This window comes from Ovis aries, chromosome 7, assembly GCF_016772045.2.
Source record: "Ovis aries strain OAR_USU_Benz2616 breed Rambouillet chromosome 7, ARS-UI_Ramb_v3.0, whole genome shotgun sequence".
Taxonomy (NCBI): Eukaryota; Metazoa; Chordata; class Mammalia; order Artiodactyla; family Bovidae; genus Ovis; species Ovis aries.
In genome coordinates this window covers 12586579-12612009 of record NC_056060.1, presented here as the reverse complement: position 1 = coordinate 12612009, position 25431 = coordinate 12586579, and the positions used below count along the sequence as shown (strand labels likewise).

Sequence of the window (25431 nt, the reverse complement as noted above, 5' to 3'; positions counted from 1 at the left end):
ATTGTGAGTATAGTTGATTTATAATGTTAATTTCTGCTGTACAACAAAGTATTAGTTATTCATATATATAACACATTTATATTCTTTTCCATTATGGTCTCAGAATATTGTATATAGTTCCTTGTATTAGAATATCAGAATATTGTATATAGAACTATACAGTAGTTCTTTGTTTTTTTATCCATTCCATATGTAATAGGTTGACAATGCCATTTTTTAGGATTAAGAAAAAAAACAACGCAGTATTGTAAAGCAATTATCCTCCAATAAAACTTTCTTTTAAAAAAAGAAAAAAGCAAGATCAAATCGAGGAGTTAGCAGTTAGGCTAACGTTGGGATATACATAGCTGCTATAATTAAGCATCAAATTTTGTTGTAAATTTTCAAAATAGAATGTCAAAAGAAAGAAAAATATTAAGTTTGCTGACAGCTGAGACAAAAAGGAAATTAAAAATTATATTAGAATTTGACCAATTTTTGGCACTACATTTCAAAAATTGGCCAAATTTTTTTTCCCTCATAGCTCAGTTGGTAAAGAAGCTGCCTGCAATGCAGTAGACCCTGGTTCGATTCCTGGGTCAGAAAGATCCCCTGGAGAAGGGAAAGGCTACCCACTCTGGTATTCTGGCCTGGAGAATTCCATGGACTGTACAGTCCATGGGGTTGCAAAGAGTCGGACACAACTGAGCGACTTTCACTTTACTTTATTTGTATAATGGGATTTTATAAAAGGTAATACTGATTAATGTTGGAGACATTGCCTTCTATAATAATTTTTTACAGCAAATGCAGAAACATTTTTACCCTGATAGCTCAGTTGGTAAAGAATCTGCCTGCAATGCAGGAGACCCTGGTTCAATTCCTGGGTCGGGAAGATCCACTGCAGAAGGGATAGGCTACCCACTCCAATATTCTTGGGCTTCCCTTGTGGCTCAGCTAGTAAAGAATCCACCTGCAATGCGGGAGACCTGGGTTTGATCCCTGGGTTGGGAACATCCCCTGGAGAAGGGAAAGGCCACCCAGTCCAGTATTCTGGCCTGGAGAATTCCATGAACTGTCCATGGGGTCACAAAGAGTTGGACACAACTGAGTGACTTTTGCTTTCACTTCACTTTTCATTTAATTTAAATTCTTTAGTTTTTTGGCTAAGGTCACAGACAGTGTTAAAGTCCAAGTTAGTGAATTCTGTGAGGGAATAAACTAATATTATTCAAGTGTGATGTTTTCTTTGTGTTCCCAAGTACTTTATGTAATAATATTTAGAAAATTTAAGGAATTGGATGCCTGGCCTATTATTAAAAACTTACGACTTTACCATAAAGGAGAATGGGGAAACTTTCACTTATACTTTGATGACAGATAGATTTGAGGTCATTTTCTCTTTTGAAAGCCTTAAAAAACTTTAACTTTGGTCAAAATACAAGGTTGCTTTTTCTAAAGATGCTTGGTTTTAGAGACATACATACATACACCTATCTATGTTATCTGTCCATCTATCTATTAAAACACCTTGGCACATTCTGCAAAATGCCATTCTGTGGTTTATATCAATAAACACAGAGGTTAATCTGTGTTTTCCTTACATTATTAATTTTTAGTAGGGAGAACAGTTGTTCTTTAATTTTATATGGGGCTGTACAATTCAAACTTGTAGTACAGTTGGAATATTTGCTACATTTAAGGATCAGTTTGATTCCTGACAATATTACCTTTCATATTTGAGGGTGTTTTGTAATTGTGTACTAATTTATTTTTTAGGGTTTTATATGACTGGAAAGAAAGATTGAAACAAGGGTGTGAAATTATCCAGAGTACTCCCTATGGACGCCCTGCAAATATTAGCGGCAGTACCTCATCACAAAGAATTTATATCACTTACCGAAGAGCCTCTGAAAACATGACTCAGAATACGTTGGCTGTTACAGACATATGTATTATTATACCCAGTAAAGGAGAAAGTCCACCACACACGTTCTGCAAAGTTGACAAGAATCTCAATAACAGTATGGTAAGTGACTCTTCTGCACGGATAAAATTAGCCACCCATGAAAAGAGCATAATTTAAAATAAATCTTTGGAAAATAGCATAGCACAATTACTGAATTAAGAAAATAGATTTCTTAAAGATGTCATATATTTTATTTTTAGGAAAGTAATTTAGCTGTACTTTCAAAAAGAACTGTGCAAAAAGCTTTCTTTCTTTTTTTTTTTAATTAAAAAGAATAATTTTTTCCCCTTACTGCAAAAGTAACGCGATAGCTGAGGGTAACCCCTCCACTTGTGCACTAGATCCCATAAACTCACCTATTTGAAACGAGGCCATGGCTTCAACAATCCTCCCTACATTTTGTGACTCATCAGTTTTTCACTCTCATGGATTATTTCCTTCAGCCTGCAAAATCATGTTACAATACCTTCCATCTTTACAAAGCTTCTTGATCTTTATATCCCACTCCATGTATTCCCCCATTTGATTGTCTTTATAATAAAAGGTCTTAGAAGAGTTGACTATATTGCATCTCCTTCCTCACTGTGACTCCTTCCAGTAAGGCTTTTGTCTCCATCGTTCCACCAAAGATTTCTCTTGTTGAATCCAGTGATTCAACGCTTCATCTTAATGTTTCAGTACATTTAGACAAAGATGATCACTTCTTCCTTCTTGAAACAGTAGCAAGAAGAGAAGATGCAATCGTGTCTGACTCTTTGTGACCCTGTGAACTGTAGCCCAGCAGGCTCCTCCGTCCATGGAATTCTCCAGGCAAGAATACTGGAGTGGGTTGCCATTCCTTTCTCCAGGGGAACTTCCCGACCAAGGGATCTAACTTGGGTCTCCTGCCTTGCAGGCGGATTCTTTACTGTCTGAGGCACCAGGAAAGCCTTTGCTGATTCCTTCCCAATTCCCTAATTTCTGTGCAACAGTGTCACTGGGTTCAGTCCTCAGACCATTTATGTTTATAATCTAAACTCACTTCTTTGATGATCTAATCATTTAATCCTAAAGTTCTGTGTCCCCACTGGGTTTTTCTAATTCATTTTCTTTTCTTGGATATCTTACCAATAGGTCATCTCAAATATAACATGTCCAAAACTAAACTCCTAGTGTCCCTCTCCAAATCTACTTATCCCCATAGTCTTATTCCTCTAGTAAAAGGAAATTCCACTGTTTTAGTTACTCAGACTAAGAATCCTCTGAGTAATCCTTAACCTTCATCTTCTAAGTCTCATTCAATTCTTCTGTAAATTCTGTCAACTTCAATTTCAAAACATATTTTCAATTTGAATACTTTTCAACTTCTCCATTGCTACAACCCTGGTCCAAGCCATGATCATCTTTAACAGGATTATTACAATTCAGGAGTTAGACAAACTTTGGCAGAAAGGGCTAAATAATAAGTTAACTTTTGCAGGTCATATACAGTCTTTGTTGCAGATTCACCTTTTGTTTTAAAAACAATCTTTAAAAAACATAAAGATCAGTCTTAGCTCAGTTGTACAAAAACAGGCCTTGGGTGGAATGCAGCCCATAGTTTGCCAGACCCCCGGTTTAACTGATCACTGCTTCCTCTGCTTCCTACAACCTGTTCTTCACATCACAGCAAGAAGGATCCTTTTAAAACATAATTTAGATCATGTCTCTCCTGGGCTTACAACCATTATGGTTTCCCATCTCACTCTTCTTAGTAGTAAAAGCCAAAGTTCTTTCAGTAGCCTGAGGCCATTATTATACAGATCATTATGTATGATCGGTAATAGCTCAGTTGTGTCCTAAGAGTTATTTGCAGCTATGTGATCCCTACTTGGATGACCAAGATTGTCTATCAGATCTAGCCCCTTAAATCTATTTCTCACTTCCACTGTATAATCAGAAGGGATTTGATTTAGGTCATACCTGAATGGTCTAGTGGTTTTCTCTACTTTCTTCAGTTTTAGTCTGAATTTGGCAATGAGGAGTTCATGATCTGAGCTAACAAAAGTTAGCTGTTATTAATTACTCCTTAATTAACTCTGCCTTTTCAGTCCCTTCTATGTGTATTTAATGACTGAGAAAGAGCTTTTCTTTTTTTGTTGGTTGTTGAGTTTTGAGATATAATTAACATACAGTAAGGAAGAACTTTTATTTTTGCCCAATGTTGAAGCTCCTGTTAGTTCCCTTAAGAAACATTATAGGAATAAAAACCTCTTAAATGTTTATTTCCTTACTCTTAAATCTAGTTATCAGTCCTAAATGTAGAGAAACTGTCCTGATCTTGGTGGTTGGTGTCTTTTTTAAGCAATGGGTTGTGGTTTATATCTATTAACAATTTCTGTTTCTACTGTCTATAAGGTAGTAAAAGTAAATTTAGATCTTCAGAGTAGACATACAATGACTTCTAACTCTTTCAGAAATACTAAAATAGACATGCAATGCAGGAAACTTCTTTTCATATCTGTTGATTGTATATATAATCAGGAAATGGTTAGGAATAAATTATTGATGTGTTGATAATGCTCAGGAGTATAGTTATATTATAGATTATTCTTGGTTTGGGCAATGGGTTGTGGTTTGTATCAAAAGATATTTGGATGGATATTTTATGGGTTAAACATTTAAAGTATTTTAAGAACAACAGCCCTTCCTACTTTCTTTTTTGCTGAACCTTTTTATAAGAAAAAATTTAGAAAACGTTCTTATATTTGGTTTTGATATCCATGGCTCTTTTCTTCCAGGGCCTTATAACTTTTACTTTATCTCTAAGTCCTTATGTTTTATTTTAGGATTTTCTTTTTGATTTCCACCACATCTACATGGTCACATATAGTTCTCTTTTTATCATCACAAAGGTTACTGAAGGCTTTTTATTATCTTTACAAATTTGGCTTATTAGGAACTGGAGTTGGGACTTTGCTATACAGGACCTTTTGTAAAATTTTTACCACCAAATAAACTAAAGGCCCAATCTGCTGACACTCACAATATCCACTTGAATTTTTACATCCCTTCTTTTGAAGTGAAAATATTAAAATGTTTATTAGAATCAAAATCTAACAGAGTAACAAACATAACTTAATGTCCAAATAAGTATGATTTAACATGCTAATCTGCTTGGGGACACATTAAAAAAGTTTTAAAAAGTGGGAAATTTCTGGATGAGGAGCTAACTTACTGCAGCTTGTTCATAACAGCACCCCCTGAGAGGAGGCAACCTAAATGTCCCTCCGGAAGGCAATGGATAAAGTAAAGTGTTCCATTAATGGAGTACTATCTACCAGTTGAAATGAAGAAAGTAGATCTGTATCAGTTTTACTAATTCTCAAAAACATTTTGATGAGCGAGAAAGCAAGCCATAAAGGCATATATTCAACACTTCACCATTTATGTAAAGTTATAAAGCATATAAAATAATGATATATACTTAAAGATATATATATTTACGTAGTAGAAATTTTTAAAATGCATGTGAATGAAATGCACTAGCTTCAGGCCAATAGTTAGCTCAGAGGACAGAAAGGAATGGAAGATGAGGCTTTAGTTAAATCTGTAATTTTTTCGTTTATACATTAAAATATTGGAAGCAAAAATGGTCATTGTTAACATTTGTTAAAGCTGGGTGGTGAGTAAATGGGTGTTTTATGGTAGTCTCTTAATAATTTTAAAATGTATTTCTTAAAGTAAGTGTATCTTCTTTATATGTATTTGTTCTCAGTGCTAAGTATCTGTCCTCAGGTACTGGTCCGTGCAAGCACTCTCCATGTATGCACAAACACATCACCTCACATTCATTCCTTTAACAAGTGTTTATTAAGTATTTTTATGTAATAGGCACTGTTGCGGGTGCTACAGCACCCACAGATACAGCAGTGAGCAAAGCAAAGCTTCTACTGTCATGGAGCTTATGATGTTCTAGTGGCGGGAGGCAGATAATAAATAACAAAATATGCTATATGCCAAATGGTGGTAAGTGCTATGTATGGTGGAAAACAACAGCAACAACAAGCGAGGGGCAATAAGGAGGACCAAGGAAGGGAGAGGGAGACTTGGTATTGCATATGAAGTGATGAAGGGAGGGCTGTCTAATAAAGTGACGTTTGAGTTGAAACCTAAAGGAAGGAACGCTTTGTGAATGAATCTGTTATCACCTCTTGTCAAGTGGGTGCATCTTCTAAGTTACACATCCATTTCAGGCTTCTCACCTTACCTCCATTTGACTCTACACTTGGATGTCTAATAGATGTTTCCAAACTTACTGTGTCTAAAACTCCTTTACTCTCAGATTTGCTTTACCCACAGTCTTCTCCATCTCCTTTTGGGACTAGGAATTTGAGACTCTTTTGAAAATAGCTATTATTTAAAAGCGTGGTACCAAACAGATGAGATCCTTTAGAGGAAGTAAAGAAGAGACCACATTTAATGATCAGGGAAAGAGAGGATTCTACAAGGGAGACTGAGGACTGGCCAGAGATGTGGTGGCGAGGGACCAGGAGAGTGTGACGCTTCAGAAGCCAAGAAAGAAAAATGTTTCAGGAAGGGGGTCATTAGTGATATCAAGATCTGCTGAGAGACTGAAAAAGATGAAGACTAAGAATTGACTATTAGAATTGGTATCATTAAAGTTTTTAAGGTGTTCTTTTAAGAAATGGTGGGATTAAAACCTGGTTTGGAATAGATTGATGGCAGAATAGGAAATAGGGAAATGGATATGGCAGAGTACAGCTCTAGAGTTTGGTATAAAGAACTGTGAAAAACCTGGCAATATCTGAAAGGTGTTGTGGAATCAGAAGGAAGGTCTGTATCCACATGAGTGGATATTTCTTGTTTATCATTTCTGTCCAAAGTTTGAACTTAGAATGAAATCTAAATTGTTGTGGCTTGGTTTTGTTTTAAATAGTTGTTTTCCTCGTGTTATTTCTGTTGCAAGGAGAAAATACATTAAATTTTATTTCTGAAAGAAAATTGGGCAATAACTCCAATAAAATGCCAGCAAAATAACCAACTGAAAATAAAAAGAAATCCATCATTACATAGTGCAGAAATCAAAGAGATTCTGTTTTATTAAATTACTGCCTTTTTAAAGTTTAATGATATTTCTTTTATTTTTTTTCAAATTCAGTGGGGATCAGCAGTGTACTTATGTTATAAAAAATCAGTGGCAAAGACTAACACTATATCTTACAAAGCTGGTAAGTATAATTTTTCATGGAATGCTTAATATATAATGTATTATGGGACCAATAAGATTTTAAAAAACTGTCTTAAAATGTGTTAATGTCAGGACTGAGACTATAACACACATCTTTTAATTGTTTGTCTTTATCCATACGTTTTTGGATGCTTAGTGGAATATTAATTTTAAAAGAAGGTAAGGTTTTTTAAAATAATAGGTTTAAGTAAATAAGTAGATATCATTCTCTTAAAGTCTTAAATCAGAAAATGTGAGGAAAATATTAATGTTCCTTTTGAATTAGTTTCCTTAATATTTATATTGCTACTGTACTGTGTTCACGTTCAGTCACGTCTGACTCTCTTGCGACTCCATGGACTGTAACCCATCAGGCTTCTCTGTTCATGGGATTTTTCAGGAGAGAACACTGGAGTGGGTTGCCGTTTCCCTCTCTAGGAGATCTTCCTGACCCAGGGATCTAACCTGAATCTCTCATGTCTCCTACATTGGTAGGCAGATTCTTTACCCCTGGCGCCACCTGGGAAGCCTAATATTTATATTAAATTTAGTCAAGTCTGTAGTTTTATGTAATTATATTTCAAAATAATCAAATATTATAAATAATTTATAATTTTATAACGCATAGTTGAAATTTTCAGTTGCCAAGAGCCTCAAAATATCAAGTTATTTACAAGAAAGCAGATTCAGTTTTTCAACAAATAAAATTTTAAAGTTAGTATCTTAGACTCCTACCTTCTTCTGCCTGTGATTTTCTAGGATCCACAGTTCATTGCTGTTTCTGTAGTTTCTTAAAGGCTATACCATTATTTCATGACTTGAGAAAGTAATGGACAGTTAAGTGTAAATCCTCATGAGATCAATTGGTTGGCTAGCATATAATTTGGAGAAGGCCATGGCAACCCATTCCAGTATTCTTGCTTGGAGAATCCCATGGACAGAGGAGCCTGGCAGACTATGGTCCATGGGGTTGCAAAGAGTCAGACATGTTTGAGTGATTTAGCAGCAGCAGCACCAGCATATAATTAGAGAATTTTAGAATTGCCTTGGACCTCAGTATATCTAGTTCATCTCACTTTATAGATGAGAAAACTGGAGACCTATAGGTACATGACTTGTCTGAAGTCGAACAGCTTTTAGGGACAGACAACCACTCATAAACACAAGCTGGAATCAAGATTGCCGGGAGAGATATCAATAACCTCAGATATGCAGATGACACCACCCTTATGGCAGAAAGCGAAGAGGAACTAAAAAGCCTCTAGATGAAAGTGAAAGAGGAGAGTGAAAAAGTTGGCTTAAAGCTCAACATTCAGAAAATGAAGATCATGGCATCCGGTCCCATCACTTCATGGGAAATAGATGGGGAAACAGTGGAAACAGTGTCAGACTTTTTTTGGGGGGGCTCCAAAATCACTGCAGATGGTGATTGCAGCCATGAAATTAAAAGACGCTTACTCCTTGGAAGGAAAGTTATGACCAACCTAGATAGCTTGTTGAAAAGCAGAGACATTACTTTGCCAACAAAGGTCCGTCTAGTCAAGGCTATGGTTTTTCCAGTAGTCATGTATGGATGTGAGAGTTGGTCTGTGAAGAAGGCTGAGCGCTGAAGAATTGATGCTTTTGAACTGTGGTATTGGAGAAGACTCTTGAGAGTCCCTTGGACTGCAAGGAGATCAGCCCTGGGATTTCTTTGGAAGGAATGATGCTAAAGCTGAAACTCCAGTACTTTGGCCACCTCATGCGAAGAGTTGACTCATTGGAAAAGACTTTGATGCTGGGAGGGATTGGGGGCAGGAGGAAAAGGGAACAACAGAGGATGAGATGGCTGGATGGCATCACTGACTCGATGGATGTGAGTCTGAGTTAACTCCGGGAGTTGGTGATGGACAGGGAGGCCAGGCGGGCGTGCTGCGATTCATGGGGTCGCAAAGAGTTGGACACGACTGAGTGACTGAATGAATGAATGAACCAGTCATAGTCCCAGTTTGTCATTTTATTTTTAACATTGTGTCGTGATGGTTTCCACTTGACTTTAAGGATCCAAGCTTAGGAAACCTATTACTGTTTCTGGTCCCACAAAATCCAGTAAAAGAGTCTGTTCTTGAGGGTTTGTTAAGTAGAAGACACCTGGACTGTTTTGTCAGCTAGTCTATTTAACATGAAATCATATACCACTTGAAACTCTATTTTCATATAATCTGAGATTATTTAGAAGCTGGGCTTAAGTTGATACTGTTTTAAAGACATTGTAAATATGTGATTCCTATTTTTATGTATAATTTTTCTTGTATTTGTGCTAGAAGTCATATATATATAGTCCTATGGAATATCTGTTTTAATGTGTCAAAAAAAAAAAACCCCTAAGGTAAAGCTGTTAAAACCTAGTAAAGTGAATATATGCATATTGAAAATTTCCTCCCAAAATAGTATGTTTATATGCTGTAAGGTAGTATGAACACAAAATGAATTTTTAGGAGAGTGAAAGAAAGTGAAGTCGCTCAGTCGTGTCTGACTCTTTGCGACCCCATGGACCACAGCCTACCATGCTCCTCCGTCCGTGGGATTTTCCAGGCAAGAGTACTGGAGTGGGTTGCCATTTCCTTCTCCAGAGAATCTACCCAACCCAGGGATCGAACCTGGGTCTCCTGCATTGTAGTCGGATGCTTTACCATCTGAGCTGCCAGGGAAGTCTGAATGTTTCTTTTTTTAGGAGTATGTGCGTATTTGTGTATGTTTCTTTGTGTGTGCTTAGTTGCTCAGTCATGTCTGACTCTTGGCGACCCCATGGACTGTAGCCCACCAGGCTCCTCTGCTCATGAGATTTTCCAAGGCAAGGATACTAGAGTCGGTTGCCATTCCCTTCTCCAGGGAATCTTCCCCACCCAGGTCTCCTGCATTGCAGGCAGGTTCTTTACTGTCTGAGCTACCAGGGAATAGTCTTTTCCTGTTTACCTTACTAGCCTTTGTGGATGAAGCTTGATAAATATTAAGTAGTTAATATGACTAGTTCAGCGATTAAAATCCACTTGAATCCTATTAAAGCATTCAGAGTTACTTGGCGAACATATATAGTGTTTTAGTCTTCCAGATGTGTTAAATAATAAAGCATTTTAGCATCATTCAAATTATGAGCTGCTAAATTCAAGAGCTGATGAGCTAATATTTATTATTGTTTTTATAGGTCTAATTTGTAGATACCCTCAAGAAGATTACGAGTCATTCTCACTCCCAGAATCTGTTCCCCTGTTTTGTTTACCAATGGGCGCAACTATTGAATGTTGGCCGTCAAATAGCAAATACCCCCTTCCTGTATTTTCTACGTTCGTGTTAACTGGAGCCTCAGCTGAGAAGGTACTCTGTGTTTAACAAATGATATCTGCAGTTTTCTTGTACATTTTCAAGTCTTAAGTTTTATATGCAGTAACGATAGAAACAATAACTGGTTAAATTGGATCTATTATATGTACCTCTTTCACGTTGTTAAAATAACTATATCTGGAGACATAGGAAAAGAAAATTTTCAGTCTGTCTCACATACCCAAATGCCTTTATTGTGAATACGGCGAAAGATTTTTTTCATTATCAAATGATGATCCTGCATTGCTTCATTTTCTGTGTTACAGAAGTTTTAAAGTAATACTAAAGACTTGATTAAATATGCAGTGCTGTTTAGAACCATAGCCTATTATCATTGAAATGGACTTTGATCTCTAGTGTAATATCTTCATTTTATATATTGAGAAATTGAAGTCTAGAGAAATTCAGTGAATTGTCTGAAGTTGAAATTAGTATTTCCTTGTCTAAAATTCTGTCCTACTCTCTACTAAATAATTGTTAGGCGGGCCAAAAAGTTTGTTTGGATTTTTCAGTAGCATCTTACAGAAAAACCCAAATGAACTTTCTGGCCAACTCATTGTTTTCAGTCATTTTCTTATAGAGACTATCAACACAGTTGCTTTCACTCTTCATAAAACAAATTTAATTAAACCTATTGTTTTCCAGTGATAAATAAGGGGACCTGACATTTGCACTGTGTAGTTTTGTTGTTGACATCATCAGTGAAGTTTTAATGTACTTCGAGAAAGCAAGAGCAATGTCTCTTCACCACTGTTTCTGGTGCCTGGCACCTTGCCTGGCTCATAGGCATATAATGGCTCATAATAGCTCATCCATTAAATATTTAACCAATGATGTGATTTGAGTAAATGATATAAGGCATATTTATCAAATGTACTTTCTGTTTTCCAGGTCTATGGTGCTGCTATTCAGTTTTATGAACCATACTCCGAGGAGAATCTCACAGAAAAACAGAGATTTCTTTTGGGTTTAGCATCATCAGCAAATGAGAAGTCTGATAGTTCCAAGACAATTCACACTAATAAATGCATCTGTCTTCTCTCTCACTGGCCTTTTTTTGACGCATTCAGGAAGTTTTTGACTTTTCTATATCGTTATTCCATCTCAGGACCTCACGTCCTTCCAATTGAGAAGTAAGTTAGCAGCCTTCTCGGTTCAAACTTTGGCAGCTCTTTCCACTATGTGTGGTATATTTGTACTGGTAATTAAATGGATTTTATTTGGAAACTAAATTTTTCAAGAGAAAAAAAAGATTTGGTTGATTCAGTTAGGTAATGTTTCTCTTACTATAACTGTGTGTGTGTGTATTCAGCTGCTCAGTATGTCTGACTCTTTGCGACCCCATGAGATGTGACCTGCCAGGCCCCTCTGTCCATGGGATTCTCCAGGCGAGAATACTGGAGTGGGGTTGCCATTTCTTCCTCCAGGGGATCTTCCCGACCCACATCACTTGGATTGACAGGTGGATTCTTTACCACTGAGCCATCTGGAAATCCCCAATTATATCTACAGTTTTGTTATTTTAGATAATTTTATTTCTAACAAAATGACATAAATGTTTCATTTTTTAGATCTTGTGAAGTTTGGAGATCCTAATTGGAATTTTTTTTTTTTTACAGGTTTTGTGATTCTTATTTTACATATAATCTGGGCTTATTATATTTCTTACTATTTTTAGATATCTTAGATATCATTTAGATATCATTTTAGATATGCAGAGGCCTGGTGTGCTGCAGTCCCTGGGGTCTCATAGAGTGGAACACTACTGAGCAACTGAATTGAACTTAGAATCTTAGGGCTTCCCTGGTGGCTTGGGAAACCTGAGTTCAATCCCTGAGTTGGGAAGATCCCTTGGAGAAGGAAATGAAAACCCATTCCAGTATTCTTGCCTTGGAAATCCCATGGACAGGGGAGCCTGGAGGGCTACAGTCCATGCGGTCGCAAAGAGTTGAGCACGACTGAGCAACTAACACTTTCACTTTCACTTCAGATATTTTCGATACCGTATCATGCTCTTCTGATGTTTTCTATCCAGATGAAATTATCTGTTCTGCAGCCAAGATGATTTCGAAATGGTTTAAAAGTAATATAGAAATAAAATAACTCTTTAAAATGGATTGTTTACTATTGTTTCCTTTTTCCTTTTCCATGGTGTTCAAAACAAAACCCATCAATCTATCTTTTTATCTGTCTTCTTCTGGGGAAAAAGCCCAAAAAATCAGCAATAGAATTTTTAACCTATTGTTAATCAGAAGAATATTGTTCTTATTTTAGAAATAGTTAAAACTCCTTCATTTTTCTGAAATACTCAATGATTGCTTCATTTTAAAAATATGAGCAATTGACTAAAAATAAGTGTATTGCAGTGTAAGAATTAGCTTCTTTGGTAATGCCCACATAAGGTAGAACTTAGAGTGGCTTTTGAGATATTAATAACACAATTATTACTGGATATGAGAGAGTACTAATATGAAAATTTGGGGGGTGGGTTTATTCAGAAGCAGCTTAAATGGTACAAATGATTTTGGTTGGTTGTTCACTTGTTTTTGTGGCAGTAGGGATTTCGAAATTATCAGTACACAGAGCTTTTGACTCAGCATGAACTTGTGGTGACATGTTGACCTTTATAGCATATGGTATTCTCTTTGGAATGAATTAGGTTTTTGTTTGTTTGTTTTTAAGGCATATTTCTCATTTTATGCATAAAGTTCCTTTTCCATCTCCTCAGAGACCACGGATTCTAGTTCAGGTAAGATTTTCTTGATGTAAGTGCTCTGTTGAATGGTTATGGACTCTGTCAAAATGTAACCTAAGTAAAACAGTTTTATAAGAGGAGAAAAACATCAAATGGAATCAAAAGAGAACCAGATGCTGCTTCATGCTGGAGTTTGGACCTTTATGATTTTATTAACTGCCTCCCAGCCAACATCTAATATTTCCTCTTAGATAAAGGGTTGTAGACTTGAAGAAGTAGGCAGCAGTAGACACTTTGAACACATAAAAAGGGACTGCTTTCCCTACGTTTATTCTTGGTATTTAAAAGTTTTGCCGTTGGCACTTATTCCCTAAGTTAAGTGTATTAGAGTAGATGAAATAAAAAGTTGTGTGTTTTCCTAATTGCGGGAACAATTGCTCACATCCTTGTGACGGGAAGTTTAAAGTGAACATAAATTATTTTCCCCATCTCTTTTCCCAGTTGACTTTATCTTTCTTTTTTTGTCTGTATTTCTTTTTTGTTTATACTCTCGATATGTAAGTTGTTTTTTAATCTATCTAAGCATAATTTTTGAAGTGATCTTGAGAAAATATTTCATGTATTATCTCTGTATGTGCCTTATTGTATTTATCATAAACCTTAGTGGAGTATCATTCAAAATTAGAAATTATTTGTAAATAGATATTTAAGATTTGTATAAATATGCATAAAATTTTAAATGTAGATTAATTGTATTAATATATTGATACAGATAAAGTGTCTAAAAAATATATCATTTTGATAAGCATTGTAAATAGTCTGCATATCCACATATCATCCCAAGTTACTTCTTGATATTTAGTGCCAGAATATACAGCACACTCAGGTTGGATACACATAAAAGATTTATCTTATAGCTGAAGTTGGCAAGTTTTTTCTATTGAGGACCAAACAGTAAATATTTCAAACTTTACAGGCTGTATTGTCTCTCTGAAAACTGCTCAGCTTTGCTTTCATTGCACAAAAGCAGCTCTAGGTAACATGTAAACAAAAGAGCATGGCTCTATTTTGATAAGACTTTATTTATAAAAGCAGGTGGTCTGTGGATTTGCCCTGAGGCCATAGATTAGTTAACCCTGGTTTTATGATATTAATTGAGCAGTTTATTCTTTCAATACAGGTTTGTTAACATGGCATCAGGGAAATGTTGAGGAACAGAAGAAAAGAATATGGTTTAGAGTAAGGAGAATTAGTAGTTAGGTCAGTCATCAGGACATATCTTTTAGGATCTTAGTAAGTGATTTAGACTATTCCTATAACTGGTGCATGGGAATATTGAAACTTTATGGGCATCATCTATATGTATGTATGTGAAATTTTTTTCCTGGAAGGTGGTGTTTTAATCTTTGTATTTGAAATACTGTATTTCTTATCTATTTTCAGTTATCACCACATGATAATCTGATCCTCAGTCAGCCTGTTTCTTCACCTCTTCCATTGAGGCAAGTAAAACTTCATTGTGTTTCTCTAAATGTTTAGTGTAAACTAAAATAGCATTCCAGTATTTTCTCTTTTTCCTAGGGAAAATTGCAAACATTGATGGAAATACTTCTCATCTAATTGTTTCTTATCTAAATTTCTTTTACTTAAAATTTAGGTTAAAGTTCTTGAAAAACACAGAAAAACTTTTACAGTAGTGTTTGGTATTTTGCATATCCACTTAACTGTGACCAAGTGTGTACAACTACTAATGCATAAATGAGTACATATGTATATAGTTTATGAAAACGATTCTTTTTTAGCTTTAAATATCCTCTGAAAAAATATTCATTTTAAAATTAACCCCCAAATAAAAAGTTACTTATAAATACTAGGCCATGGAATAGAATAATGTATTTCATCACCTTAAAAGTTCAGAGATTATGAAGTATGTTTTTTCTAAAGTATCATTTATTGATATTTAATTAGCCATGTACTTTTTCTAGCAGGGAAGTAGTTACAATATAATTAAGTTATTTGGTGGCACATACCTAAGGGAGAGTGGCTGCCATCTTTGACGTTAATTTTGTAAGAATTGCAGATTATTTCATCACCAGGTCTTGGCCCTGAGTGACCAGTGTTTTCTTAACCTTTGTTTGAACTGAGAATAAACTAGAAATACTGAGACTACCAAGAGACTTTTTTTTTTTTTTGGTAATGACTTTATTGATATATAATTCACATACTATACAGTTCAATTGTAAAATTCAATGAATATATCTGCAACTATGACTATAATCAATTTCAGAACATTTTTGTAGCTCCAGAAAACACCTATATCTTTTAGCAGTTACCCTCCCTTACCTCTACCATCCCTTCAGATACAAACAGACACCCTCCCCAGCCCTAGGCAACTGCTTCTCTACTTCTTTCTCTACAGATGTGCCTGTCCCGGACACTTTGTATAAATGTAATCATATAACAACATTTTTGTATATACATTGAATTCTTTATTTGAACATTATCTACATGGCAGATCATTTTATAGAAAAAAGCAGATAAGTTTTCATTTTCCATATTTAATACAAGGCAGAAGACGCGAATGACTTCAAAACCTCATAAAACTTCATTGTTTTCATAGTGTGTTTCTGATGCAGCGTTTTCCCTACAAAAGAGCAACAGTCATCTTTAAAGTTGAATATATAATGTGAACTGTAACCCTACCCTAATCATAAACTTTTAAACATTATCTTGTATAATGAGATTTTGGATCTCTATTTTTTAAATTATATATCTTTGTTTGGATTTACAGTGGTGGCAAGTTTTCAACACTGCTCCAGAATTTAGGCCCTGAAAATGCTGTGACACTCCTGGTGTTTGCAGTAACAGAACATAAAATTCTCATTCATTCCTTACGGCCTTCCGTGCTTACCAGTGTGACAGAAGCATTAGTATCTGTGAGTATCACAGTTTTTTCTTGGCGATCAGTTTCATTGTAAACCTAATTATTCATATAATTTAAAGCTATTTCAATGCTTAACTAAAATCCAGAGTGTAATGAATTTTAATTTTCTGACCATTATCAGTAATGGTAATTATTTAACAAGTATTAAACTACTTTAGATATAAATATTTAAAAGACAATTTTCTGTGTTGCCAATGAATTATGCTTCAATGTTAAAACAGCTAAATATTCTTTTTTCTTTTATCCAAGATGATTTTCCCTTTCCACTGGCCATGCCCCTATGTTCCTCTCTGCCCACTGGCTTTAGCAGATGTCTTGAGTGCACCATGTCCATTCATAGTAGGAATTGATTCAAGATACTTTGATCTCTATGACCCTCCACCAGATGTCAGTTGTGTTGACCTAGATACCAACACTATTTCTCAGTAAGTTTGTTTCAGTGATTCTACATTCTGTAGTTTGCAACTTTGTAGGTTTTTTTTTTTTTGTGGTATATCTTGTGATAATAACTAGAATTCTTTTGAGCTATATATTTTTTATATTTGGGGTTTTTACCATCTTTGAATCAGTTCTTACTATACTTTGATGAGATGGATTTAGTGTACTAGAGAAGGTTTTAATCCTCAGATATTTAAATATTTAAGAAATATTATAATCTTATGCCTTAGAAATTTATATAAGGAATATAAGGATTTTATAATTTTCTCTCTCTTTATTGAAATAATATTTAAGTTGTACTTACTGTAACTATATAGCTTTTCTTTAATTCAGTATTTTCTCTTGTGTCCTTTATTTTCAGTTTAATCATACTTAAGCTCTTCAGGAAAGAGGAAATTGATGCAATACCACATTGCATCCACAGGACATACTTAAAATAACTGCGAGTTACCCTGTTAGTAAAGCCCCAAAGCTAATTAGTACCTTTTACAGTTTAATTCTTCAAATATTAAAGTACATCTCTTTTTTTTGGCCAGTTGTTAAATGTTACGTGACGTAATGTTTTTAAAAATTGAAATGCAGTGTTGTAAATAAGTGTATACTGTATTTATTATGGTAATAAATTACATTTTCCTTCTTTTTATACTTGATTTGTTAAAATAATTTTTTTCTTATTTATCTTTCTGTTTTGATCACTAATGAGTTAAAAAAATCAAAAAAACATGAGTTGTTTGCACTCATCAGTGGTCTTCCTTCTTGGTCCTATCGCCCTTTCAAACCTATGGGAGGACTGAACGAGTGAACCAATCACTTTCTACTTTCCGTCATCCTGAATTTCTGGAACCTCAACCTGAAATTTGAAAGAAAACTCCTGAATATGAAATTTGTTGTTTCCTTTCCCCTTCTCTGACTCATAAATACATAAAGAACATGTTATGAATGTCAAGTTTCTGAAGGGAAATTAATATGTGATGATGTTCTAGGCATAAAACTGTATGCATAGCCTAAGGTATCTCTTATTATTCTCTGTATTTTGTGAGGTAGTTTTTACTAAGTACTCTGCCAGACAGATAAGAAAACCAAAACTTAGATTTTTAACTAATTTATCAAAAGGCACATAACTTATACTGGCAGGACTGATTTTGAAAACATCATGGTCTGACTCCACAACCAGTACTTCCTTCACTAATTATTGGCTAACTAATTCTGTAATAGTAATCTAATAAATGGAACTCACCATGAATGAAAATGTGAAAGGTTGTCATAGATTCAAACTTACGTACTAGATAAAGCGCTTCTCCTCGACTAAGTTTTAGAGTGATGCTATCAAGGGCGAGAGGAGGAAAATTATGTGAGTAAATAGTAGTAATTCAATGTAATGAAACGATACCAAAATATTGTTCATTCATTCATGCTACAGACATTTCAAGTGTCCTTCCCACCCCCGCCGCCCTTTTTTTTTTTTTTTTTGCTAGGCATCGGGAATAAAAAAACAAACCAAATACACTCCTTTCTCTTAAATTGCTAATAATCTAGCAAGGGACACACAGTGAATGCTAAGGCACAGTGGGAGTGCTGTGTTTGAAACTTTCAGCAAGAAAATAATGCCAAGTATTTTTACATTGTGTTCTCACTGTAATACAGGGTTCCCGTAGTCCTGGTCACATTATAAATGAAATAAAATCTCACAGCAGGACATCTGCAGTTTGACCCTGCCCTGTCTATACTTTTTTTCTCATTGTGGAAAGATAGGGTAGATTCCAAGACAGTTCATTGTCAGCTTAAGCTTTCCCATCCACTCGTTTTTTCTTTGTTTAGTTTGTGGAGTTTTATTTGCCCTTTTTGTTCTGTGGGAAATTTAGGGAACATTTAAAAAAAAAAAAGTTCAGCCTGTTCCCTTTAACACCTGCGCCATGTTGTTGAGTTTGGTGGTTAGAACATAAGTGATTTACTTTTGTTCCCCTTTTTCTCTACATTGTTTCAAGTTTCCTAAAATGAGTGTTTATTGCTTTTGAAATAGTAAAAAGTTTTAATAAATAGAGAATGGAATCAACAAAGTTATAGTTAAGTCCAAAAGCTTTACCACGTTTTGTCACCATGCTCTTTTCTTTCTCTATTCCATCTATAGCTTAGAGAGCAACTCTGTGGTAGTAGTTGTGATAAAGGAGATTACTGGAGTTCATCACAGAAACAAAGAAATCACTGTCAGATAGCTTCTTTTATAGCTAGAAAAGTATTGGGGGATGTTACACTTCTTTCAAATAATCTAACATTATAGATTATTTCTTTTCTGAAAGAAACTAAATTTTACTTATTTTTTAGGGAACTAAGAAACTAAATATTGAATATATCAAAGTGTTTTGATAAGGTTTAGGGATCATAAGTTCACTGAATGTATTCTAGAGTGCTTTGTCTCAGAGTCTATAAGAGAAAAACAAAAGTCCCAATGGTAGGATTTCCCCAATATTCAAGTGTCTAAAGACTCTAAATGAGCTTAAGGATAATGTGTGCACATGTGTATGTTCAGTCATGTCCGACTCTTTGTGGCCCTATGGACTGTAGCCCACCAGTCTCCTCTGTCCATGGAATTTTCGGGCAAGAATACTGGGGAAGGTTGCTATTTCCTCCTTTGGGGGATCTGATGACCACCACATTAAATTTTGGAGTGATTTGCATGCTTCCAGTGCAGGTGGAATTGACTCAGTATCAACATAAGTATACGTTTTTGAGCTATATTTAATACAAAGCTCTACCCTCAAAATAAATTAATTTTACAACATTAAGCAGTCCATTTTACACCTGAAGTATTTTTCTCCTGTTAACAAGAATATTCTGTATGCTTTATTTTTATTCAATGTGTTTTCTCTTTTCCCCTTTTTATGAATAACAGGTATATACCTGCCCCACCTCTCCCCATGTTAATCTGACAAATATATTATTGTTATCATTTAATCTCAGAACTGGTGACAAGAAAAATGTAGCCTGGAAGATACTTCCAAAGAAACCATGTAAAAATCTGATGAACACACTGAATAATTTGCATCAGCAACTGGCAAAATGTAAGTGTATAATTTAATTAAAGGAAGTAATTTAATCTGAAGAAAAGTCTCCAATTACTTTGCCTTACTTGTTAAAGGATAGTTTTTATCTAAAAGAAAATTTTTTAGAAATGAGCATTAAAGCAAGTTTTTAGAAACTGAATGGGAGATTTTATGAAGTTTATATCATAATAAAATTGAAAAAGAAGTTAAGGTGATTATTTTCAAATACTGTGGAAAAATACTGTTTTCTACTTATGTGTTTTCTTTGTACATAAAATAGAAAGTTCGTTTTGAAAGTCTGAGACAGATGGTTTAAAATACATTAGAAAATGCTGATGACTTCCATGGGGTGGGAGCATGGTCATATGCTTTCACCTTTGGTAGATCTTAATGCTGTGACCTACCCCAAATAATTTGAAAACAGAAGTTTGCCAAAAGCATGCAGAAATTAAAGTGAAAATTGATTGGCATATTACAGTTCAAAGCTTACATAAGAGTATCTTGATAGTGATCCAGAATTACTATAAGAACAGTCCATTCAGGGTTCATAATTTGATGCTGTGGTATGAAAAGTAGTCAGTAATGAAGTAGTGATATTTGCGGTTCTCATTTATGTATAAGTGGTATATAAACATGGGAGGAGGCCTACATCCTCGAGAGTTCAAGGGTACCTGTAATATTGTTGGAAGTAGACACAGGAAAAGACAGTGTTCACAAAGTGAACCTTACAACAAGTAGATAATTCAAAAGTGGCTCAAAGTATTGGGATATGAAAAAAAATGACAAAGTAGAAAAAAATTTATCCTATGGAACAAATTAATTACATATGGAATTTTATTTAAGCTACTTACTTAACTGCTTTCTAATTCATGTGCTTCTTTTGAATAGCTGAGAAGTCCAGCAGCTTTTATGGCAATATTCAAATATTATGAAAATAAGTGAAATAGCCCATCCAGCTCTACTGAAGGGTAGAATCTAAAGCTTAAAATTACAGGCTTAAAAAATACTGATATTATTTAGGATTATATATCAATTTACAGCTTCAGAGCACTTTCACATACATTCTTTTGTTTTTACAAATATGGAGATAATAAATTTGAGGGAGGTAGCTTGTCAGATATCATACAGTTAATAAGGATGAAGCTAAGATTAAAACCTAGGTCTTCCATTCCAGTGCCCATTTTCTTTTTTGCTTTCTTAGACAATAAGAATGTCACAAAAACTTCCTAAGATGACTTATTGTTCCTCATATTTTAAAAAGTTTTTACATTTTGAAACAATCACAAACATTGTTCCTTTGACTTTTCGAGAATAGATGTCCCCATCATCTCCAAATGGAATGTATATTTCCTACCAACTAGTACATTCTCCTACGTCACTACTATATGCAATAACCATGAAAATCAGGAAATTAACATTGAGCATTGCTACCGTCCTTAGACCAATTTCAAGTTTTACTGTATGTTAAGGAGTTATGTAAACAATGGTTGAAGTAGCTTGAGCTCTTTTGAAAACTCAACGCATTTATTATTTTTCTTTCAAGTTTATTGAGATATAATTGAAATACAGGACTGTATAAGGTGTTCAGCATAATGACTTGAATCACATATTGATACCATTATGAACCTTAGTTTTGACAGTTCTGGAGAAAACATTAACGCTGTATTTCTTCACAGTACAGCAGAGACCGAGAGATGATGGACTTATGGACTTAGCAATGAATGATTATGACTTTAATTCTGGAAAGAGGTTGCACATGATAGATTTGGAAATCCAAGAGGCATTTTTGTGTTTCATGGCCTCTATTTTAAAAGGTTATAGATCATACTTAAGACCGATAACTCAAGCCCCATCTGAGACAGCCACAGATGCAACTTCTCTTTTTGCTCTGCAAGGTAAGTGACTGTACAGTACTACAGCTTTCATGTTATTCAGCTTGACTTTGCGATGACTGCTTTCCGGGTTAGTAGCTCATATTTATCAAAATGCACTTGTCTGTTTCAACAGTATGTGTCTGTCAACTCAGTTGGTAATCCATTTCCATAGAATTAGTTATTTCTCAGGCACATTAAATACAACCCCAGTAGCAAAATACACAGAAGAGACTGTTTGAAAAGTACCACTGTACTCTGTTTTGTCACAGGTGTGTTAAGATATTGATGCTTTCAGCTTTCAGGGCAGCCAAGCAGTGTTGGGCAAGCATAGGAGCCCCTGGGTTGGGGGATTTAAAAGATTCCTTTCAAAGGAATGGGTTCAGGTTCCTTTCCTATTTGTATCTTTGTCAGGTCATGTCTCCTTCGGGAGTCTGTTTCTTTTTCTGCAAAACGGTAGAGTGTGGAGGGTATAGATGACATGTTTGATCTAGTTCCTGCTAGTTCAAAAATTCTCTGAACCTATGAATGTATTATATATACTAACATTGCAAATTTATGTTGAACAGCTTTCTTAAGAAGTCGGGACCGTTCACATCAGAAATTCTATAACATGATGACCAAAACACAGATGTTTATTCGCTTCATTGAGGAATGTTCTTTTGTCAGTGATAAAGATGCAAGCCTGGCGTTTTTTGATGATTGTGTAGATAAAGTAAGTCATACAGTATGTCTACACAGTGCCCTAACTTATTTTGTGTGACTATTATAAATGTTTTGAGTTACAGTTTCTATTTATAACTTAACCAGCTTTTAACAAAACTTTAATTAATTCCATTTAATCATTGACCCTTTATTATGAATGTTTTGGTGGCCTCCTAGATGTTATGGAATTTATAACTTTGCAGGATTTTACTATTATGAGTTTTATTTTAGCAACCACGTCTGTAAGCCTTCCTGTCTATTTATAGACTGAGGGGATTTTATCCAAGTCTGTGGGCCTCTAACCTGAGCATCCTTAATTTTCGCCTCTCCTTTTGGTCTGAAGTGAATTGTCACACACTGAGAGTAGGAGTAGAACATAACATTTCACCTGAACATTTCTGCAATTTGGGAGTGCATTTGTAGCATAAATTAAGTGAATTAATTCTATTATATTCATCTGTGAAACCTTCCCTTCCCCTGTAGTCCACTGTCATTAGTGAGGTAGAGCAAAGTGAGTATTCATGCTGGATAGAGAGGAGCTTGGGGAACAGTGGCGCAGAGAGGGGTGCCAGAATCTGAATGGGTGAAGAAGGAGCAGCTGAGCATGGGGTGTTGAAGCCCAAAACGGTGAGGAGAGCATTCATCCACACAAGGGTAGCATGGGGGGTGCTGTCAGAGGACGAGCAGGATGAAGAGAGTGTCCATGCTGGAGGACAGACTGTTCCAAGGGGTCAGAACCTAAACAGGATACGTCCATGTAGACATGAAGACAGCAGAGAGTGTCAGCGTCTAAGCAAGGCAGAGTCTGAGTGTTCCCATTGGGTGGTGAGCAAATGAGGTATCAGAGTTTGATCTGGAAATTAGAACATGTGAGGCATAATTGATGTGGAAAAATACTGTTTCTGGTGCTGATAGAGAGTTGACAAGCTTAAGATGCCCAGAAATAACCACCTTAGTCCTTGAAATGCTTTGCTTTGATTGCTTAGTTGTTCAGTCATGTGTGACTCGTGAGACACCATGGACTGTAGCCCACCAGGCTCCTTTGTCCATGGGATTCTCCAGGCAAGAGTACTGGAGCAGGATGCCATTTCCTCCTCCAGGGATCCTCCCAAACCAGGGATCAAACTCGCATCTCCCTTCATTGCAGAGCCATCAGCAAAACCCTGAAATCCTTTAGAATAGGGAAAAGGTGGATATATGCCAATATTTCTTAGAACTCAGAATTCATTTTCTCATAGAAACACTGATATACGTGGTGACTGTCTGTAGTTCAGATGGTGCATGGCTAGTGTCGTGCCAGAAATATGTATTAAATTTCTTTTTGGTGGATTGGTATTCTGACCACCTTTCAGGACAAATTTTTATAGAGTCCAAATTTATTGAAATAAATATATAAACAATAAATGCACCTTTGAAGTGTACAGTTTGGTAAGTTTTGGCAAATAAAGATTTCCATGTAACCATGACCCCAAAACATAGAACATTTCTGTCACCCCAAAAAGGATATTGCTTTTTTGGGAAATTCATTTTTTGTAGTTTAAATGACCTATATAAATAAGACAGACTTTTAGAACCCTGCTTTTTTGTAAGTTGAGTTCTGCCTTGAAATCCTGTTTATTTTGAGACGTAACATTATATGTCCTTGGTAGTTTTGTCTTTATTGTAGCATTATACTAAGAATGCGCTTTTCAATATTTTAATTAAATTTTTAAGTTTGCTCTTTTTTGGTGCTTTTAAAGTTAAATATTAGTAAAAAGAATAAATAAATAGAAAAGGTGTACAATGAGTAAAAGAGTATGCTTTAAAGAATAATTTCTCTAAATCCTTTTTTATAGGAATAATTCTGTTGGTTTTTTAAATAAAAATGTTTCTGACTAACATGCGCTTTGAATGTTTTTCCTCTGTAGTGCTTGGCTTCCTCTATGGTGCTGAGCTTCCCTTGTGAACAATGGCATATATTAATAATTGGGTAACAATTGTTCCTTGTGCCAAGTCAACTGAATCATAAGGGACCAAATTAGTGACAGGGTTTGCTAATAGCCTGCTTTGGCCAATAAATTTATGAATCTACATAGGAACACTGAATTAGTTGGAAGAATCCAATTAACAGTGCAGAAAAGAAAAATCTTGTATTGTTCCCTTTTACTTCTTGCTCATTTTGTGTATCTTGCTTTCACAAGTTTGTGTTTCAGCTAAAAACTCATAACGGTATCACATGGTTTAAAAAAATTCTTACAATATTGTAAGACATACGGGATTTATAATTTTGCTAGATATTTAGGGTATCGTGTTCGAAGAAGGATATTTTATTACTGAAAATTTCTGTATTGTCTAGGATTTTCTGAAAATAGGTTACTTACTGTTTAGTTGATAAAAGTTAGTGTGAGGCATGATTGACTTAAAGAATATAAATTCTGAGAAGTCTCAAAAAAGAAACAACCCAATTAAGTGTATAATTATTGTGTCTAGGCAGATTGTTTCCCTAAAATGCTGTTTACCTATTCAAAGTCTGGATCCAACAAATATCACTTATATATAGTGGATTCATATTATACTTAAGAATTTTGATGATTACTAAGAAAGTCAAAACTGGAACATTTACTCACTAAAACATAGTTACTTGTATTTGCTTTCTTATAATTCAAGGAACTCTTAGAGAAAATAATAAAATGTCAAAAATCCAAAGTGGATCTTTTTCTTAGTTAAAAGTGATTTTATTTGTGATATCATAAAATATATCTTAATAGAGGTTAATTGTATTCCTAGTATTAGCAGAACTCTCTGAAATAGTAAATAATTGTACAGTACTGTTACTATTTTTCATATTTTACTAGCATGGTTTCAGTGCATTAAGCACAGAAAGTCAGTGCTTGCTTTTAATGTGTAAATGGTTTTTGAATATCAATAATACTTTTAAAATAGACATTCATATGGGATTATTCCTTAGCTAAGTGACTGTGAGCTTAATTTTTTAAGTGAACAGATTCCCTCTGGCAGTCTGACTATGAAAACAAAATAATATTAGATATTCATTAAGTGCTTCAGCCAATCCATGACTAAGATTGAACAAAAATTAGACATATTCCTCTTTTGATCTTAGCCTATCCAAACAGAAAACATTTGATCAACTTTAAAAAACCTGGAGTGGGTAAAGCTGACTAGGACTAAGAAGAACAATATATGAAACTTATTTGTGTTTCATTTATGACTAATTTGAAAG

The 25431-nt window shown here is 35.0% G+C and overlaps 1 protein-coding gene across 44 annotated transcripts in view; it reads left to right on the top strand.

The window, feature by feature from the left end:
- The window catches only part of DENND4A (DENN domain containing 4A), a 109208-nt gene that overhangs the window by 41049 nt on the left and 42728 nt on the right, over positions 1 to 25431 (top strand). For all 44 annotated transcript variants that reach the window (XM_060418864.1, XM_060418859.1, XM_060418862.1 and 41 more), the window contains 11 exons: positions 1759 to 2008; positions 7089 to 7158; positions 10342 to 10511; positions 11409 to 11650; positions 13200 to 13266; positions 14656 to 14714; positions 16004 to 16148; positions 16406 to 16581; positions 19553 to 19653; positions 21312 to 21530; positions 22076 to 22221. In XM_060418864.1, coding sequence (XP_060274847.1) covers positions 1759 to 2008; positions 7089 to 7158; positions 10342 to 10511; positions 11409 to 11650; positions 13200 to 13266; positions 14656 to 14714; positions 16004 to 16148; positions 16406 to 16581; positions 19553 to 19653; positions 21312 to 21530; positions 22076 to 22221 — 1645 coding nt within the window. The remainder of the gene's footprint in view (positions 1 to 1758; positions 2009 to 7088; positions 7159 to 10341; positions 10512 to 11408; positions 11651 to 13199; positions 13267 to 14655; positions 14715 to 16003; positions 16149 to 16405; positions 16582 to 19552; positions 19654 to 21311; positions 21531 to 22075; positions 22222 to 25431) is intronic.